The following is a 21,567-nucleotide window of genomic DNA, read 5'->3' as shown; positions in this document are numbered from 1 at the left end:
CATTCGAAAAGGAAAGCAGATATATGTACAGTGTCAATCGTCGATTCTTTAGGAAAATCGAAAAAGGCAAGTTAGTGACAACTGCTCGTTTCATTGCTCTTGTTACTCCAGAACATTGTTCGGAGTCGAGTTTTATGCCGAAAAAGCCTAAAATGCCCCACACCCCATCGGAATAGTATATACTACATATATCTTGAAGCCCCATCCCATGACTAGTACAAAATATCTCCAACACCCTGCCCAAATCGTATAATTCGTACATTTCGAACGCTCAAGTACGTCTTCGATCCTACTCGGGGATATATGGGCCTAGTTTTCGTGAGCACGAGAACAACCCGGTTCCGTTGGAGTATGAACCAAGAATTGCGAAGAGATTAGTTCAGTCCAATGTGCTAACCCAACAGTCAGATAAGGACCGAGGGCTTTGGAATTGGGTGTTTACCGCATAGATAGAAAGCTAACGTGAATCTGGCCCATAAATCAAATGAAGGTTCAGGTATTCCTTGCTTCATTTGAATCTGAGCCAGCTCCCGCTCTATTGTAGAGGATCCTCTGGTCTCTCAACTGATGCTATAGTTATCTGGTGTGCGCAAACGAATTGACAGTGAAATTTTTCCACAGAATGAAACGGGAATATTTTCTTTTTTGTAAAAAATATTAACAAATCTAATTGATTAAAAAAAGATTACACATCGTTAACACGAAAATTAAGTGCGAGGATTGTAAGCACACTTTTCACAAGTCAATGTACGTAGCTAGCACAGTCGTGGTTGCGAGGCTTTCTACAATGTACATGCGATTACTGCAAGTTTTGAACGACCAAGCCCTACATTTTTCGATCTTCCCAGAGGTGATTGGAAAGTGGAGCTTATCAAATCGATCCGCTTAACGCGGAAAATACTTTGAAAATGAAAATTAAGTTTTCGTTGCCTGCAGAAACCAAAACGTTTGCGTTGAATGATCGTTAAACGTTGGACTCTTAACCTCTTCGGTGTGGCTACGCTACGGTGCCGTGTTTTAATCGGCGATGGCCTTTGTTAGTACACCGCATTGCGGTGTATCGAACTCGTGAATAGTTTTTAACTCTAACTATTGAAAGATGGCTGCAACTGTCAAATATATTTTGATATAAGTAACTATCAACGATACACCGCGCCGTGGTGTAGACGCACTAAAGCGGAATGCCAGTAAACTCTGCAAACCGGTGTGGAATCTTTAAAAATGTTCTAATTATTTCCAGCACTGAAAGCGTTAAACGCAAAACCACGAAACCATGATTGAAACTTAAGAACGAACGAAAATTATTGCTGGTTGATAGTTGCTCCGGTAATGTTTCTCATATCGGACATCAGCTCAATGGCTGCCTCTTGAACTGCCTTGTTCGCGTTGTTACCGGCAAACTGTTGAAGCATTTGTGTGGATATCTGGAAAACAGAATTTTAAGAAGCATATGCCCCCAAAAGAAATATCAAAATGAAAAGTAATTGTTTTGCATCCGAAATAACATATAACATATTGTAGAGGAAAGAAATCCACAATTGATAAACAAAATTATGAGAGTAATAGAGAAATTGAGAGCCCTATACCAGCGGATACTAATTGCAAGTGCGGACGTCTTGATTATCCTAGTCATAACGCCACGTTGCAACGCCGAATCAACCTTGGCTCGCGCCTTCGGCGGCCCCCTTTAGCGAACTTCGGTTTTCGTAGCTAGTCGACTAGAGGTCGGATCACCGAAGTTCGCCGCCCTTCCTGCAGAGCAAGTCGTTCGAAATAAGACAACAAAGTCTAATCTGAGAGGGGCGGGAAACAAATCCTCAAACTTGTTTACTCGTCAAAGTTTGCTTTATCCGCTGATAGACTTGTAAATAATTCGTTTAATGACACGTGTATTACCTTTTACCGCTACACGTTTATATAAAAGCACGTATATACATATGCGTAATACATGTACTTACAACTTCTTTTGCTTGTAGAATAACTTTGCTATTAGTTTGTTCTATCAGTAATGACTGTATCAGACGTATTGAGTTCAGTTGAATTTCCGAATCATTTTCTCCTATTATGAAAAAGTCAAAATATAATCATTGTTTTTAGAAAAACAGAAACGAGATGACTTTTAAGGGTTTTAAAGTTAGAAAATGCTTCCATCCTTTATTCTAAGAGGATATCCAGACGACTCAAAATGAGGAACTCACGTCAAACCGCGGGAAATTCGAGTTCCCTCGGATGATGGTTATCCAGCGGTGCCTATTGGTAAATATTGGGGGTTTCCGAGGGAACTGATGAATAAGAGTACCCTATTTGGTCCTATTGATGATACGTAGATATTTTTAAAATTCAGAAGCTATAGATGTTTATGTATGTTTTTTGTGAAGGTTGACAGAAAAAAACTCGTTAATCGTTAATATCTATACAGGGGATCCAAGGAGGAAGGTGGCCCGTCATCCATCTTACAGCGGGATAGTGTGTATCTTCTCGACAAAACAAGGTGACCCAGGTCCAAATTAGAGTTCTTGGGGAAAGCGGTGAGTTAACCATTTCATCTCTCACCTTGTAAAATCCAAACCAGTAAACCTATTATTCCAGATTTCGACGTTACTATTTTCAATCCTTTTTGATTGATGCTGACGTTGTAAAGCGTCATTAATATCAAACTGGAAAGATACAAAATATTCAACTAAACGTCCCTGAAAGGCTAATTCATTCGTTTTAACTTCGCGTATCGCGCGTCGATTGTCACTTTTTCATTTTAGCGCAACGTCCATGTTTAAGGTCTGACAGAGTGTCCATCATCGAGTCCAATAATTTCACGCCGATTTCGTTTGTAACCAGGAAATTGCGACCGTAGGCCGATGCGGCGATATCTGAAAACAGATGCGTGTATACGAATTAGAATCATTTCTATGACTTAACTCTAGATATTTGGAAATATCTACATCGAGTTGTACGATGGACACTGCCGTCTTGATCACGGTAGATCATGGCCATCATCTGACCTTACAGGTGGCCATCTTTACCCGTCAAGGGATTCGAACCCACTACGCTAAAGCTGTTCCCGAACGCTTGTCCTCACAACTCATTGGAGTCGTTACTAGCCGACGGCATCCGGTCGGGCCAATCAGAACGCTTGTAAAAAACGGAATTAGACTTCCATGGAAATTCCCATTAAATGGACCAACTAGCGAACATTTTAGCGAACAAGGAATTATCTCGCAAATTGATATATGACGTCATGCAAAAAAGCGCCATCAGTAATGAAATTGCGCGTCGTGAGAGGCCACGGGGCTGGTGTGCCCGGTCGAAAACGTCCACTTACTGGTCACGATGCCGCATAGAGCCAATATAAACTGCGTTTCGTCCGAGTTCTCCGCCGGCTTTTCCTCCTTGTACGTCACCGAATAACTCTGTATAGTGCTATTGACCACTGTCAGGAAATCACCAATTTTACTCTACAAAAATGTTTACGGTTGTATAACGTAGCGAACTCGTTCCTCGTAAAACCAATTTCCTTATCTCCAATGTATGGTGGCTAATTTGGGCCACATTTGAAAAGAATGACACTTGATCTTCACCATTTTCTTTTTTTAACATTCTAAATTTTCGCTCATAAATGCAAAGTTAAAAACAATTTAAAACAATTTTAAAACATTTTTGACGTGGTTTTTGCGTTTGAAAGTGTTGATTTTCGTTTTACTCGTTAGAATGATGAACTAGTTTCAATGTGGCGTTAAAATGGAAAACTGGTTTTAGCCTAGCGTTATAGGCCTAACGAAAAGTGACAAATGTAAAAACATGGTAGCGCTCAAACGTCATATTATTTTAATGTGCCGCGAATGTGAATCAGCAACCATATCAATGTGAAAAAGACAGAAGCTCATAACATCGAATAGGCCAATAGCAGTGCTCTGGGCCCGTTTATGAACTAGTCTTATCTTCGACGCGTGGTTAACTCAGTTGACAATATATATATCGAGTTAAATGATTTATAAAACTAACCCCAATGGACTAGAGAGATGAGAAACTGACTGTTCTTTATATCCTCTGCAGTATAAATGGAACCTCGTACAACGAACGTCGGGAGACCAGAAAATTACATCACTTTATTTTAGAGTTTAATCTACAATATACACTTAAACAAAACAATAATAATTGATTTGAAATCCTAGAGCGCAAACGTAAACCAATTTAGGTTCAATTATTTTACCCGAGCCCGTTCAACAAGGTTCCACTGTATTCCAATATTATTATTTATCTATTACATTCTATCGTAGACGTTTGAACTAGAGGTCCTTGCTCTATGTAATAGATGATCTGTCTAATAGAAGCGATGTGTGTGTGGCTATAATTACCCCGGTAAGAATGGATTCGATGCTGTCCTCGCATCTGGACACCCTCCACAATAACGTACAGCTAGCCGCGCCCATAGTGGATAGATACTGAAACTGTTCGCTCATCTGGTCATTCACGTTCTGTATTTCGCATTGCAGTTGAAATTTCTCCTATAGCATCAAAAAGACATAACTTAACCCTCTAGTAACCGTAGTAGCACAGGTGCAACGCAGAAAATATGACACCCAATGGATAAATGATAGAATACAACCTTTTGGACCAATGTTGCTTACATGCAATACTTTTAGATTAGTTAGGATTGATGGATGGGGATAGAGGCTTTTCTATGAGTCATGACGTAACCAACCAAGATATCGATGGTTTGAGTAAGGCGTGAAATTCAGTTTTGGAGCAGAGATAAGAAAAGACACAAATTTGGGAAACTTATCAAAGTCTTACGTACATCAATTATCTACAGTTGTTGAAAAAGTTGTATTACACTGGAAGAATGCAAATATTTTGCATTTGTGCGGGACGAGACGTAACGGGTCATTAGCACGAGTCAACATTGGTTGATAATGGAACGTTGATCGAATCAATTCAATCAAGTTCACTTAATTTGAATCTTTGTTTATTTCAGATGGCTCAAATCAGAGTAACCATCATTGAGGACATCTAGAGGCTATAAATGCTGTTTACGAAAAGGTTTGGCGAAAAAGCCAAATATGTCGTAAGAAGGTGACGATATGTCGACATATTCAAATCGGCTTGACGCGATATCCCTATATGTCGATATAATCATGGCGACTTGTTGAGATGGAGCACAGCAACTCGATGCCCCTTATCGCTTCCGTACACGTGGGAGACAATAATAAAAATCAATAGGCAAATTAATTGTAAGTGAACTAGATTTTTGATCGAGTTGACCCATTGTTGTTCATTCCGTCTGGCGGTTAAGTGGCATACGGGGCCCCTCATTTGACGCAGTAGTTCATACCTCTCTTTCTTTCTCGCACTCGGAGAGCGTCGACTCGTAACGTGATTTCCAATGCTCCCGTTCACACTTCAAACTGTCGTTTTCCTTACGTAAACTATCCATTTCTGCGAGAGAAAGAAAAACAAATGTCGGTTTTGTTTTATTCCTAAAATTCCTCAGATTTTCTGAACGTAAGCTCGTCGAACAAAGGCGTAACAATCGGCGATAACAGGGCATGAACGTACATGAACATACACTGCGTCCTCATAAGAGAAGACCGAAGGTCATCACGTAACATAAACATTTGAATGAACGAAAAAAGAACATATTCTGGATATAATGTCGATAATCAAGCGTCTACTAAGGGATCGTCTTCTCAATGATGCTTCATACCCAAGGCCATTCAAGGCCAACCAAAACTAAAGCCGCGATCACACGAGCATTTTTGGCCCGGGACACATTTGACCCGTGCCAAATTTGGTCCGGAACAACTGTTCACGATCAAATGGGCCCGAGCCTGTTTGGCCCGACCAAATACGTGGGACCAGGCCCGAGCCAAATTTTAGCACCAGACAAAACCCGCGATCACACGAGCATTTTTGGCCCGTGCCAAATTTGGCCCGGAAAAACTGTTCACACGGGTGCCAAATGGTCCCGAGCCTGTTTGGCCCGATCACAAACGTCGGACCAGGCCCGAGCCAAATTTTAGCACCAGACAAATGATTGCGTTTGAATTGCAACTGGCACCGGAAATGATCCACTTCTCTTTGTTTGAGCATTGTTTAGTATCGAGTGAATGGTTTGCGTGTGAACGCGCTCTCTGATTAGGCACGGGCCAAATTTGGCCCGAGCCTGATCCGTGTAAATTTGGCCCGGGCCAAATCGTCTCCGTGTGATCACGGCTAAATGATTGCGTTTGAATTGCAACTGGCACCGGAAATGATCCACTTCGCTTTGTTAGAGCATTGTTTAGTATCGAGTGAATGGTTTGCGCGTGAACGCGCTCTCAAATTAGGCACGGGCCAAATTTGGCCCGAGCCTGATCCGTGCCAATTTAGCCCGGGGCAAATCGTGTCCGTGTGATTGCGGCTTAAGATTCAAGACCAATCCAAAGACTGCTGCCAAAATCAGGGGCGGCCCCTTATGACAACCATAAACCAGCGAAAAGTCGTGACATTAAAAAAAATTCAATAGAACTAGTCCACTGCCGATAATGAATTAATACTGATAGGGGCAGGCAGTCGTGCAGTATCTATCAAAATTCGCCAGAAATTCCACCGAAAAGAAATTGAAGACTCCAAAATGAAAATAAAATCCTTTTCACTTAAATTCAATGCTTTTTAAGGCTATGAAATTTTTTTTCCGATTCCATCCAGGATCCAGGATTGAACCCTGTCCACGCAGCGCGATAGAATCTAAATACCTGATATTCAAACAAACGCGAAGTTCGCTCGACGTTCACTCCGGACGATTTATCCTCTCCGTACAAACGACCTTTGTAGAACTATTATTTTACTGAATTTCTCAGATGATTTCAGTTCATATATTTTTCAGCTTTAATTCTGGTGATATGTCATCACAGATGATCGGTGAGTTTGGACTTCTGAGCCATAACTTAACTCTTATCTTGGAACTAAAATCGAACAATTACTGATCTACCTGTAAAGTTATAGGCTCAGCCTACGGCGGGCCTAATAGGTTTTATCCACGTTGATCGCCATCAATTTCCCATACTTTTTAGATTTAGCAGGAGCTCAAACTGATATACACTTATCAGCGGCTATATTGAAACCGTAGAAGGAGATGGCGCATTTGTAGATCTGAGGTTATCTTAAGGATAATCAGATGATTTTATCGGAAATAGTGGTTACGTTAAATATACTATGTAATTTCAGTAAAAGTGCCAAAATGAGTCAAAATGTGTCATAATTAATATAGCTGCGAGACAGCCATAAGCGGCTTTCCTGCGGTTATTCATTATTCTGTTAGCCTACTTGGGGAAGATAAATTAGATGAATTATTTATCTGATTATGACATATAATTAATTAGCTACTATTCATTTCTACTCCTCACATTTTAAAACTGATTTAGAAGTTGAAGTCCGAAGATAGAAAGAAAAACATTGAAAAAATTGATAGAATTCAATGTCTTATAAATTTTTTAAAATGAAAAAAACCTACTTTCACATTTCACTTATAATTGCACAGGGGAGTAGCAACGAAATGATTATTGGTCAGACATATAATATAGAGATATCACTGCCTAAGGGTTCGGAGCGTGGAACCGGGGGAAGAGGGAAGAGTGCGAGATGGGTCTTTCGCGCAGCAGAAACTTTTGAAAATTCACTATGTAATTTGGTGCATTCTGAGGAGTTTTCTGACCTGCAAAGAAGAACCACCTTGGTAATTATCGGTCCGAATATGTCGGACCAACCGCACCGGTAGCTACGCCGCTGTTGTATAATTATAAAAGTGATTAAAGTTAAAAATAGAAAAAAAAAATTAAATACGAATGGATGATAATACATATATAAGTTCTGTCATATTTGTAGAAGATTGAAAAAATGTATGATTCCTATAAAAAGGACGAGATAGAAATATTAAATGTAGATTATGTACATATTGTGTATTTGATATGAAAAGATGCATAGGGTGTAGGCCTAATGAATTCATTAATGGTAGAGTTCATAGATGTAAGAAATGTGTAGCAAATTACATACAGATTATAGAGAAAAATTTTCAAGGAATATTTTGAAAAAAATGATTCTGATATAGTTTTATAACTTAACGATAAAATGAAAAAAAAAACGAAATAATAAGAAAGCTGATGTTTTAACAAATTCAGAGCCGGAATGAGTTTGATAAATTTTAAGTTAAAGATATCAATATAGTTAAAGTTCTAGTTTATTCATTCTAATCAAGGGCGGATTAAGGCAAAATCACCATAGGCAGGTTCTACCGTCGCGCAATTTTTGCCCTTTTTTCGACCCCAAAGCAAACAACGCACATTTAGTCGTCCCAAACACTAGGCATTGGGACGTGATGTATTCTTTGAAAATTGCACGAAAAAGCGGTGAACATTCAACATTTTCTGGGGAACAACCCCCTCGTTTGTCGTAGATTATGCACTTTTTTATAAGTTGTGCTACAATATATATATATATCAATAATATCAATATCAATAGCAACAATCCAATAATCCAATAATATAACCGATATACGTATATTTGATAACTGTTGGTTTTATTGCAACTATACATACATACACATTGTACATGTGTAACATATCGATCTATCCAAGAATTTTCATCATTCTCATGTATACTCAAAACGACAATATACATGTATACCTTCAGTATCCCAACCGAATGGAAAATGTCATTACTTCGTTATCATCGGTGAATTCAGTTTGCCAGTTCAGGTGGATAAACTCTTTACCGAATTCAACGAGCCTTGAACGCGTTACTTGATATTTCGGCAAAGCGTAGTACTGAAACACCGGAGATAAATCGGCTATTTTGATTCCTGCGGCTTCTCTGATCATACCGGTCAAGTAGACATCATCGACCCAGAAGTACTTCGCACTACGAATCGCCACGCTTCTAAGCTTCACGAGCGTTCGCATGTCCAATATGAAGCCCAGCCCGGAACAGTAATCGGGATAGAAATCGCCGGTGTATTCTTCTCGAGTAACAATCCATTTTGCTCGAGCGCGGAAAACTGGACTTCTATGCATGACACGGCATAGGATAGGCGGCGGGTTACCGGGATGCCTTCTGAAGTGTAGCCGCAACGTTCGACTCAGTCTCGGCACGTTTACGAATACGTCGTCGATTTTCACCGCGTATTTAATGTGAGCGCAGTTTTTTTCGATCCAACTCGTCGCCGTCAATGCTTTTATCGTCAGATTCCTGTAATGATCGACGAACGACGCCTGCACGATATCCCCGTGTTCGGCCATTTCTCGTCGCAGACGACGCTCTTCAATTCCGCTCATCTCGACCTGTCCGATGAAAAACACGATTCTGAATTCGTACGCGCGTTGATCGGCCATCCGTGCCCAGGTGTTGCGAACGTATTTCCGTCTATCCCAGTGTTCAACGGCCGTGTGAATGTAGGTTATGAAATTCAGGCTCGACGGACAAATCTGGTTCACCTGGGCGTTCGTGACAATAAGCCTTTTCCAGGCGCCATTTTTTTGGGTACCCGCCGGGTCCGTATTGTTGAATTTTTTGTCCCTATTTTTTCCCCGTTTAATATTTTTATTTCGTTCATATCTCTGGATTGGATAAAGATAGAAACAAAGTGAAAATATTGATTGACTCAGCTGATAATTAGTTTTTTTACTATGTTACTCAATCATAAAGTTAATGCAACAATGCGCGCTGGTGAGGTTATAAGCATTGATATCGTTTTCCCGATAATTCAACTTGAATTATTGCTCAGCTCATTCAAAAGTTCGTAATTCTTACAAATTTTAATCTACATTTTTGAAATTTTCAGGATCAATAGCCATCTATATGTGGTCTTATATACTTTTTACCGTTTTCAATTATCTTTATTAATTTTTAAGTAATTGCGAGTCAAACTTCCAAAACACGTTTTCCCGGGTCCCCTGGGTGCATCTTTATATCAGGAAATTTCACAATTTCACCGTTTCCTACTTTGTTGAAAATCAATTTATTAAGTAACCATGGAAATAAGGGCACCTAGGTTTTTGAAGAATGGTTATTAAAGATATATATTCTCTAGGATTTGTCAAAATAAACAAAATAACCCAGGTGTTGCTTTAACCAGCTACCTAGGTTCACAACAGATCATTTTGTCCAACGTGTTTCATTCGATTCCAAAACTGCACGTACGGGTATACGATTGCAAATGTGAAAGTCAGACATTATGTGGCACATGTATGAGAACCACAGTCTCAATGCTGCGTCGCATTGACGTCGCAAATTTGCATGGCTACTTACGTGAAGTGGGCTAATACAGACCTTGTATGATCAAAACTGACTTAGAATTCGTGCCACATCTCAAAATAACTATCAAACACACGAGATCAATTTTGACAGAAAGTAAACGAATGTTATGTTCCTCAATATATACTAATATATTCCAAAGTTCCAATCTTTCCAACACAATCGACTAAGCCTAATATATTCAAATTCAATTTGAAACACCTTCCAGCTCGTGTCACGATCAGTAATAAAGATCGAACATCGAACGTTCTCAAAAAAGCAAACCCGATCCAACGGTTTGCAAACGTCAAGTTTGACACAACCGTGGCTGCTTCCATTTGCGTGGAGCTGCTGCTGAAAATTCAAAAATGTAAATCGGGTACCGGTATTTAACTGAAGACCGAGCGCTCGCCATTACACCATGGTATTTCTGATGGTTAACTTTTGAGCAACTGGCTCCAGAATCACCTGCCAACGGCCATATTTCATTGATGCAATATACTGTGAAACGATATAATATAGACGGGAGATCAATGAAACTTAAATGCCTGACACTAAGACTTATTTCGACTTTTTTGACTATCTTAGATGATTGGGAGAGGGGTCCAAAAATAAGGACATTTTCCGTAGATTAAGGCTGACGCATAACATATCGCCAGCGTAGGGCATTTTCATAAAACAGCTATCGTTGATTTTCCTCTGCGCACTAGTTATATTCTCGTTCTTCGATATTTGTATAAATCGGGATTTGATGTCGTATCCGTCACTGATCCTACTCGAAATGAGTGGATCATCTTCTTCTTTCGTCGGCGATTCAGCTCGCAAAGCATCGCGTTTGAAATCCAGATTTTTGACTACGGAACCATCTGAATTGTTATCGATAACGCCGCCGATACCTTCCTTAAACGGTTCAAGTCCGTCGATGATGGCATTCGTAATCGCAGATTTACGGGTTTTTGAGACAACCGCAAGTTGGCGGATTAAGTTCAACAATGTGGATTCATCGGAATCTATGGCACGAATCGGTCGTCCGCTAACGTCGCCGCAAGATCTAAGCTGTAAATCGTAAGTGTCAGGAAGATAAATGCCGATACGTAACAAATGAAATATTTCCATCGGTCTAACTTTAAAGACATCATTCTATAAATCCAATTCGGCGGGATATTGAGAGCTTTTACTCTCTGCGAAAATTGCATCGATCGATACCCGTTGTTTACATGCGTTTGAGCAAAACCTGCGACGCGTAAACCATGACACTATGTCCACTCAATGACCGTTGACGTTTAGGCACGTAAGAAATTAAGTAATTAATGACCATAGCGTTAGAGCATGTAAGTAGGGCAATGGCACCCGGTGACCGTGACGGTAGGGCAAGTTAGTGTGCAATGCGATCAGTCTAAGGACATTCCTTAACAAAAGTTAGATGGACTTGAGTAGAGTTAGGTTCGTTGCGTACTCAAATTGATTTTAATTTTAGTAGCCCTTTGCACGTTGTAAATGCTATGGTTTGAACTTGTAATTCTTAGGCAGGTTTCCCGAAAAACTAAAACTTTAGAATAGTCTTCTTTAGCTTTTAAAACAAATTATGTTCAAAACATCTCTAGATTTTTTCTAGAGTTTTGTAAAAGCTTAGGACAACTCGATTATCAGATAATGTTTTGTGTTATTTCGGATTTTTTTCGGACTGTAAATTGTCGTCACCATCTTTATGTCATTGTATGTTATTTGTCAAAAGTCTATCACTAACTGACAAAAAAAGAGTAGTTTGAGTAGCCATTATGATAAATACTGGAAAACTATCGTCATTAGATCGCACTAACGATCATCGCGATTGTATGCTAATTAGTATCGAAACAAATGATCGTTGACACCGGGTCGGCGAACGATCGGCAGTTCGAGTCCTGTACCGGCCGCTATAATTTTTCCAAATATTTTTTCTTATAGTATTCCGAACGGGATACGCCCATAATACCTCCACCCAAAATCCCACACCCAGAATCCCTCCACCCAGAATTTAGAAAAATACTATAATTCTATTATTTACAAATCGACCCGATTTGAACAAACAACGAGATAGGGATTATAGAATATCAATTAGTTTATCTGATGTCTTTTAATCTAATACTAGATTTCTCTGCAGACAATATAGGAAATAATTCAATACTTGGATTATAGAATATTAATTAGTTCAATAATCTAAGAAAACAATGTACTAAATTTCGGTACACACACTGTATTCAGTCCATTTAGCTGCAACAATGTTCTTCTAATACACTGAAATTAACATTTGTTTTGCTCAATTAACTACTTTCAATCCATAGAGCTTAGATTTCAACAATGAGTATGACTTGCAAATTTAAACTTAGGGGGGGGGGGGCAAAATATTCATTCTAAAAATTGTATTACTAATACGTTCCTAATTTTTGTCCTTCAGGCATAAACCCACTAGACGTATCGGCCCGATTACGATTACGATTACGATTTATTTACACTCCAACCATTTCCATGGTATATGGAGGAAAACTATTACACATGTATATACAAATATTTACAAAACAACACTAAAGTGATTAAAATTTAGAGAATGAAAACGTAACGAAATATATATATACATCAACTATTTACAATACTATATATACTATTATATACATCAACTATTTACAATACTATATATACTATTGGAAGGATCTATATACATCTAAGCCGGTCTTAATGAATTTAGCTAAGTTGACCGTTGGGTTTTTCAGAATATCAAGGGTATTAAAGGTATTCAAATTCAAAAAGTTTTTGCGTTGTTCGTTAAGTAAGGTACAGTCAAACAGAAAATGGGATTCGTCACCTAAAGTATTACAAGTGGGGCATATTCTATCGGCTCTGTCTAAATGAAGGTTTGAAAATTTGTTCACAGGTAAAATATAGGACCCGACCCTAAATTCAAATAAACTAGTTCCTAAGTCATCACCAAGTTCTATTATATACTTCTCTAACCTAATATCATTTTTATATTGCCTAAAGTTAGTGTATATCGGATTAGTATTTATGGCAGATACAGTTTCTTGAAGGTGCTGGTCACGGAGTATCTGTTTTATTCGTTTTGAAAAAGATTTGCTGTTAGTCATGAATTGCTGCGTCCAAATGCAGGACAAACCACAGTCATCAAACGTTTTCTTTATATATGATAACCAAGGGCTCTTAAATTTATCCCTTAAAAATAAATTGAAAGATATTTTATAGAGTATTGAATTAAGTTTGGTTTGCTTTCCAGATACTGTTTTCACCCAAAAGTTAATCATCCTGCGTCTAACATCTATATTCAAAGGGTAACGTCCTAGCTCTGATAAAACTTGTAAGTTGCGAGAATATTTCGTCACTTTCATTAAGACTTTACAGAAGAAGCGATGAATATTTTCTAATAAATCAAGATTTTCATATCCCCAGATCTCACACCCATACATGGCTATTGGAGCAACACACGTATCAAATAATTTAAACATAACATCTATGGGCAATTTCAAACGTCTGCCTTTTTGAACGATCGAAAACATAGCTCTGATAGCTTTATCGTAAAGATACTTTTTTGCCTTAGCAAAGTTACCATTCCAATTGAATTTTACTCCGAGATAAACATAATCTTCAACTACCTCTAACTCTTGATCACCAAACATAAATTCTCATCCTCAGCAAGAATAACTGTATCATCTGCGTATAGTATTATGAATAAATTCAGTAAAGTATCAATATCCTGATCACGATTCAAATTTAGTTTTTCTATAAATGACAAAGTTGGTTTTCCACGATCAATGAAAAATTCTTCAATGTCGTTTAAGAATAACGAAAAGAGGATAGGTGAGAGATTTTCGCCTTGTCTTAAGCCTCTATCAGCTGCAAAGTATTGTGACGTGCAACCATTTAATTCAACACATGATTTTATGGAGTTATACATATTTTTGACCACATTGAAAAAGTTTCCATTAACATTGTTAGCAATTAATTTTCGCCATAACTTTACCCTACAAATCGAGTCGAAAGCTTTCTTAAAATCAACAAAGGCGCAAAAAAGTCTTCTTCCCTGACAAAGATACAGCTCTACGATTGTTTTAAGCGTGTAAATATGATCAATGGTGGAATATTTCGATCTAAAGCCAGCCTGGGCTTCACTTATCATGTGATTCGTATCTAGAAATGTTGACAATCTTTGATTTAGGATACTTGTAAATAATTTACCAAGACAGCTAACTAAGGTAATACCTCTATAATTATCAGGATTAGAGGGATCGCCATTCTTTTTGAAAATGGGTTTGATGACGCCTATAGACCACATCTCTGGAACATATCCTGTTTTAAGAACTAAATTGAATAATTTTTGTAATATATCAACTAAAAACGGATACTGACTATCTCCCAGCAGCTCATTCGTGATTCCATCAATGCCTGGGGCCTTATTGTTTTTGAGTAAAGAGATAGCCTTAATTACCTCATCACTGGTTATATCACTGTTCAAAATATAATTGTCATAGACAGGATGGTCACCCACGTCTGGGGGCTCATCACCGTCATCGGTTTCATTGTTAACATTATTCAAATCATTTAATCTCATAAAATGTTCAAGAAAAATATCAATATCTATATTAGCCTCATTATTTTTTGTTCCGCTCGCAGAGTTTAGCATCGACCAATACTTTTTTGGGTTATTAATTTCGCATTCTCTCAATTCCTTAATAAATTCATCCTTTTGTTTCTTCTTATTTTCTCGGATGACCTTTTTATAGTTTTTAGACGAGTTCTTAAGGGATTCAAAATTGGAAAGGGTAGGGCAACCCCTATATCTTTTTTTCATATAATTATATTTCTTCTGTGCATCTCTACAGTCCCTGCCAAACCATCTGTTGCGGACCGGTTTGTTGCAGTTATTACTTTTCCTACTTTTTCTATGGTACATCAAATTACACTCATCAGCACTTGATAATAAAGAAGATACAAATCTATCGGTAAGTCCATTAATGTCATCTGGCGATTGATTTCCTAGATCTTGCAACCCGTCCAACAGTAACTTATCTAAATCATTATCTCGTAATCTTGATTCTACATTCAGGAAAAATTGATTTGATCTAGTACTGACCCACCTAATTGAAGTTTTAATGTTCGCGTGTTCATTACCCCTTTCATTATCGCTAGCAATGGTGTCCCTAGAATTCGTATACACGCACAGATTAATAGGATTATGTCCATCAGATAATAATGGGTCAAAAGGCATTATTTCAAAGTTCTCAACATAACCAAACAGTTCTAAATCACACACAAAATAATCGATGACACTAGTGTTCCTAAAAGTATAATTACCTGTCTGATCATTGCCACATCTGCCATTGAGGATAATTAGTGAATGGTTCTTACACAAATCTATTAGTTGATAGCCTGTATTATTCTTTCTTTTGTCCTGATTATTTCTAGTAGTGGGAACGCCTAAATTAATCAATGAGTCAACAATAGGGTCTAAGTTATCATCTTGAATTATCTGATTATCAGGTTCCAAAAAGTCTGGCATACAAGCGGTGTGAGCATTAAAGTCACCAGAAATTAACACATTGAAATCATACTCAACTTTCAATTGCAATAACTCTATTTCAATTTCTCTGATAGCTATTTCTGAATAATAACGACTATTTTCTGGAGGAATATAAATTACACCTAAAAGTACATGTTTGTCGCGATTAAATAAATCTTTATCTAATAAATACCAAGATACAAACTGAGAGTCAGTCAAAATTGGTTTTATTTTATTTTTACATGAACTTCCTATATATGATACCGACGCCACCTGATCCTTTTTTTGAAAACTTTTTCCTATTTTTAAAGTGCGCCATATGGGAGGCGGGCAACTACAACCTAAATTACCGTCTAAATCATCTAAGTGAGTTTCAGTTAGACATGTGATGTCATTATTGCTAATAAATTCACAGAATTCTGGGATATCGAGTTTAGCTATAAGGCCACATACATTCAGCGTAGAAAACTTTAATGATGATTTGATACAAGGAATTTCACTTATGTTTGCTGCGTTTGCTGGCCCCACTCCGCGCGGTTGCGCCACCGCGCGGGATTTACGCGAAGCAGCAGAAGACAAACACGGCCACTCTCTCAGTTTTCAATGATAGAAATCGTGTGTGCATTTCAATTATTTCGGCTGTTAGGGTTTTAAGGCACAATATAAGTTGATGATGTGATATGGCGATGTTAATCAATGATAATTCCGCAGTGAAGCTAATCACGAACGGTGCCGATTGAGTGTACAGCTGCCAAAAACACTGAAATGTGCGTAGTTGCGTAACTATTTGCAGTGAATTGCAGACGAAACATGAAGCCTTAACGGCCGTTTAAAAAAAGTTATACCAATCGCAATTGTAAAATAAAAATGATATAGAACGTAAGTTAAAATTCTGGCAATTTCTGAATTTTTTTAAGACGTCTATTTTACTAATTTGTTGTCGGTGCAAACATTTGGTTTAATAAGCATAATGAGGGGTGGTAGGTTGTCCTGGTTCAATTCAATATTTACTTGACCGAAAAGCAGAACGATAAAATCATTAAACTTTAATGTCTACGCAAGTTATTTAAGGCTATCTGTATACATCTATTACAAACTACGCATTATTCAACGAAGCACTCACACGACACATGACAACACAATGGATGTGCGTCCATCAGGTGCTGCAGTTCATTTCTGTCATAAGAGCTATGATTTGCTATGAGTGTCTGTGGTCTACTGGTTAGGCGCAACGCTAGCAAATTTCTGGCCCGGGTTCGGATACCACCGTATTTGTACAATTTTACCTTGAAGTCACGCGCCTCCTCAGCACGTATGCGCGGTGTAAATTCGCCAATCAGAACGGGCCCCACTCCGCGCGGTTGAACCGCGCGGGATTTACGCGAAGCAGCAAACACAAACATGGCCACTCTCTCAATTTTCAATGATAGAAATCGTGTGTGCATTTCAATTATTTCGGCTGTTAGGGTTTTAAGGCACATTATAAGTTGATGATGTGATATGGCGATGTTAATTAATGATAATTCCGCAGTGAAGCTAGCCACGAACGGTGCCGATTGAGTGTACAGCCGCCAAAAACACTGAAATGTGCGTAGTTGCGTAACTATTTGCAGTGAATTGCTGACGAAACATGAAGCCTTAACGGCCGTTTAAAAAAAAAATTATAACAATCGCAATTGTAAAATAAAAATGAGATAGAACCTAAGTTAAAATTCTGGCCATTTCTAGAATGTTATTACTTATTTTTAGTCAGTGCCGAACGTTTAGTTTTCCAACAATAATGAGGGGTGGTAGGTAGTCATGCAATTCAAGTCATCATTTATTACACGTTACTTCCGTGTTGTTGAAAATCTCGCGAGTCCTGGACCAAACCCCATTGAACAATGTGATCTGTGTGCTGGCCACAAATGCACACAGATCACACCACACTACCCATTACACACTCCAGTACACACAGCTTTCATATATCCATCCAAATATTTAGAGTGTCTTTCTTCCTGGGTGTGGGACATTTGGGTCGGTGAACCGAAAAAATGGCCAAGGAAAAATGGCCAGGAAAAATGGCAAAGGAAAAAATGGCCACAGAAAAGAAGGCAAAGGAAAATTCATGAGAACTACTGACAATGTTAAAAAACATTAAGCTTTCAATTTAATGACATCATTTATCTTTCATGGGACTAAAAACAATTAAAAATCCGGATAATGAGTTCAGATCGGTATAATGAGTTCAGAAATTTGATGAACTTACATTTGATTTTATTACATATATTGAATATATAAAGAACTATCATGAAAGTGCTATCATGCAAGTGGGCAATGGATAAACTTAATAGTGATTAACTTAAATTTAATAAATTAACTAGATTAATATTTCAAAACATCTTAGTAAGCTATTAGGACACAGACTGTCTTATCAAAGGTAAATGCATTGAAATTGTGGTAATTTATATAGCAAACTGGTGTAGTGATAACATCGAAGTGAGATATGCTCATCATAAATTTACATAGTAAACTAATCCAGGAATAGGTCTAATAATCTCAAAAAGTGACATGTCAAAACAGCAATGCGTTTGATTTCTTGTATGTCAATGAAATGATGGTTAGTTTTCTATGTAATCTTCCTTGGCCTTTTTTTCCGTGGCCACTTTTTTCCTTGGCCATTTTCTCCTGGCCATTTTTTCCTTGGCCATTCTTTCCGCTCACCTACCCTACAAGTAGGTGCCAGGATCGTGTGCGCATGGATCGTGCATAGATTTCCAAATATCCCCGATATAGAGGACGTGTCGTGATCTTCTCCTATATATAGGCCTAGAGGTGCCAGGATCTTCCCCTATTCAGAGGTGATGTGATTTTTTCTATCGAGGCTCCGTGATGCCGAGATCGTGGGAGTTGTATATGTCTGTACGTCGTAATGTCCAATGTAGAACCGTCGAACTGTTAAATCGTCGACTGTTGAATTTCAAGTGTCCGAATAATCACTCATAGAACGGTCTAGCCGCGATCACCTGCCCGTGCCAAATTTGGCGCGACCAAAAACGTCGGACCAGACCCGAGCCAAAGTTTAGCACCAGACAAATGCTTGTGTTTGAATTGCAACTGGCACCGAAAATGATCAACTTCGCTTTGTTTGAGCATTGTTTAGTATCGAGTGAATGGTTTGCGTGTGAACGCGCTCTCTTATTAGGCACGGGCCAAATTTGGCCCGAGCCTGATCCGTGCCAATTTGGCCCGGGCCAAATCGTCTCCGTGTGATCGCGGCTTAAATCTGAGGATAGGAACTACAATCACCGATACCTCAGTTGTCCCACTAGACGAATTAGGAACTACACTCCCCTATACCTGAGTTGATCCGAGAAAGAAACATAAAAAATCAAAGTTGGAAGTACTATTTCATCACGAGGAAGGGCTTAGAGTAAAAAGAAGGACTTGGAAGAACCACTGGAAGCCCTGCACCAAATATACTTTAAATTCATTTTTCTGCTCAGATATGGGTATAGTTTTCATGAATAATTATATTCAAGATGAAAGTTCATTCGGTTTTCAGAAATGTAGAGAAGATTGAACTCCGAAGACTATACTCGGAATAACTATAGTTTAGCGAATCAGGTGGATCCTTGCTAGCCACATGGTGCTCCATTGATATTGCATTGCCATGCTATGTCAATTAATAAACTCGACATTATGGAGATTATCGTCAATTTTACTTCCATGTCAAGACTGATCTCTGGATTTTCATTCAATTGAACCCAAGATGTATTGTTTCCACGCCAGTTGTGCATTTACCGATAGCAGTGTTGCCAACCTAATTCGCCAAATATCAAAAACTTTGTGTTTGAAAAAGAAATGGAAGATCATGATCAAACAAGAACTATTGAGTAACCCTATGACGTAATTCATTGAGAAAATGCATGTTTATTAGTACCTACGTATTTACATGAAATTCATCAATTCGACGCCTGTTATCCGCGAACAACAAGAAGAATAGAAGATTTATCCGAGACATTAAGAAATCCATCCGAAATCTGTCTGTAAAAGATTTCTTGCCTTGAAATGCGCGAAATACGGATAAGAACCTGGCAGACCTCTACTGCGATAGATGGTGGAACACACTTTTTATGGCCAATCCTAGGAATTTTGAATCATTCAAAGGCAACACCAAAAGAAAACCCTGTTTCTTATTCTAGGGCCAACCGACCCGATATTTCTTCATTTCAAACATTTATTTTCGAAACAAAATATAATTTTGCCATTTTGCCCTATTTCTTTGGATGAAATAACTTTTTCAAAAAATAATGGCCACCGACTGCAAAGCTCTCCATTCTCTTGAAATATTTTTTTTCTTTTCAATCAAATCGTGATGTCGGCACTGAGATCGATATCATAAAAATATCTTATTACATCGGATGCAACCATTTGACTGTGGAAATGGTACAGCTATGCTCAGTGAGAAAACCTTGCTAATCAGACATTGTAGAATTCAAGATTGTAGAATTCAAGAAATTCCAGGCCTATTCAGGGTTTGATGCTTTTCTTTTCACAAAGAGTTTCCAAGTGAGAATTATAGTTTTTCTTTATACCGTAGTTTATTGTAAAAATGCATCAACTTCCTTTTATCATTGCGGTCTTCTAGGTGCTAATCATAAATGATTTTTACGGGACCAAATTTCCAGAATTATTTCTAACTGGAAATATGGTCCCGTAAAAAATCATTTATTGCGACTGTGAGAAGAATACCCAAATCTTTTTTGTAAAAAGAAAAACAAATCCCTACTACCGTACTTTCTCCTATTTTGGTGATTGTCCCACCCGAGAAACAGGAATTCCTTGGTGTGGCCAAAGCAAGGAGTGCGACGGTAATGCACCTGCCCGATCAAAGTAAGCAATATTTAGCTGAATAAACCAGAAAACAACCGGCCTCCTTTTCTAAATCTTCATTTGCGAAGTCTAGACGATTAAGTCAGGCAGACAAAATGGATGTGTTATTTATGATAGTTTTCCTCTTTCATTGTTAATTCGAATGGTGAAATTCCGAAATGGAAGAGTTAGGGGCCTACAGAAATTTCAAATTTTCGACAAAACGTTTTGAAAATCTCGCGGTTAAAACGAGTCCATTTTAGTATTAGTACTTAGTAATTCTCGCCTTACTGTAAGGCGTATTCATTAAAAAGTAGAATAAAGCTTAGAAGGGACCTACCGTTTTTAATGGAGGAAAGTCTACTGACTGCATTCGAGAAATCTGAATTCACACAAAGAATGCTAGGCAGATTTCGTTTCAGCGAACTAACCTCACTTTTCAGTGCTTCAACGTCTTTGCGTTTTACGGCAAATATTCCGCTGGCTTCCTTGAAATGATAAAAAAGAAAACGAAATGAAATCGAAAGTTACGATATTATTGTAGTATATACGTTAAATTGTTTATTTGCTATTATATAGCCTACTTGAAAGAGCGTATCTTTCATCTCTCGCCACTCCAATTTTAAACTGTCGAAATTTTCATCGAGGCTTCTCAAATTATTCATTTCTGAAATGAAGAAATGGAATTCAGATTCGCCGAGTATTCTTCATGCGCGTACGGTCGGCGGTACTACTGCCAAAGAATTTCCAAACGCAAAATCCCCCTTGATTACGTATTTTAACCGAATAGAACGATTCCAGAATACTACAGAATCTATCAAAACTTTTAGTCCGGGTCCGGCTTTTAAACATTTAATCCGTACCCGGGTTTCGTTCATCGCCTTGCCCCCCTCCCATGCCAGCCA

The 21,567-nt window shown here is 38.3% G+C and overlaps 2 protein-coding genes across 2 annotated transcripts; both read right to left on the bottom strand.

Annotated features, from left to right (window-relative positions):
• Window positions 1-1,301: 1,301 nt before the first annotated feature.
• Window positions 1,302-5,431, bottom strand: LOC141902159 (heat shock factor 2-binding protein-like). The gene is made up of 7 exons (XM_074789799.1): window positions 5,330-5,431; window positions 4,353-4,502; window positions 3,320-3,452; window positions 2,744-2,867; window positions 2,554-2,657; window positions 1,959-2,059; window positions 1,302-1,424 (listed from the first exon to the last, which is right to left on the bottom strand). Exons 1-7 carry the CDS (start codon window positions 5,429-5,431, stop codon window positions 1,302-1,304), a joined length of 837 nt encoding a protein of 278 aa, XP_074645900.1.
• Window positions 5,432-8,555: 3,124 nt separating this feature from the next.
• Window positions 8,556-9,362, bottom strand: LOC141902158 (beta-1,3-galactosyltransferase 5-like). The gene has a single exon (XM_074789798.1). It carries the CDS (start codon window positions 9,360-9,362, stop codon window positions 8,661-8,663), a length of 702 nt encoding a protein of 233 aa, XP_074645899.1. The 3' UTR covers window positions 8,556-8,660.
• Window positions 9,363-21,567: the final 12,205 nt, after the last annotated feature.

This window comes from Tubulanus polymorphus, chromosome 3, assembly GCF_964204645.1.
Source record: "Tubulanus polymorphus chromosome 3, tnTubPoly1.2, whole genome shotgun sequence".
NCBI classification, from domain to species: domain Eukaryota; kingdom Metazoa; phylum Nemertea; class Palaeonemertea; order Tubulaniformes; family Tubulanidae; genus Tubulanus; species Tubulanus polymorphus.
The sequence above is the reverse complement of the archived record's forward strand: the minus strand, read 5'-3'. Positions and strand labels throughout refer to the sequence as shown.

Bases quoted from the DNA above. Each gene is read 5' to 3' on its own strand.
- LOC141902158 (XM_074789798.1), bottom strand. From the start codon at position 9,362: ATGGCCGATCAACGCGCGTACGAATTCAGAATCGTGTTTTTCATCGGA.
- LOC141902159 (XM_074789799.1), bottom strand. From the start codon at position 5,431: ATGGATAGTTTACGTAAGGAAAACGACAGTTTGAAGTGTGAACGGGAG. The intron at 2,658-2,743 runs GTGACAATCGAC...GTATCTTTCCAG, and splicing joins CGTTGCGCTAAAATGAAAAA to TTTGATATTAATGACGCTTT. The intron at 1,425-1,958 runs GTAAGTACATGT...TCTGTTTTCCAG, and splicing joins TTCTACAAGCAAAAGAAGTT to ATATCCACACAAATGCTTCA.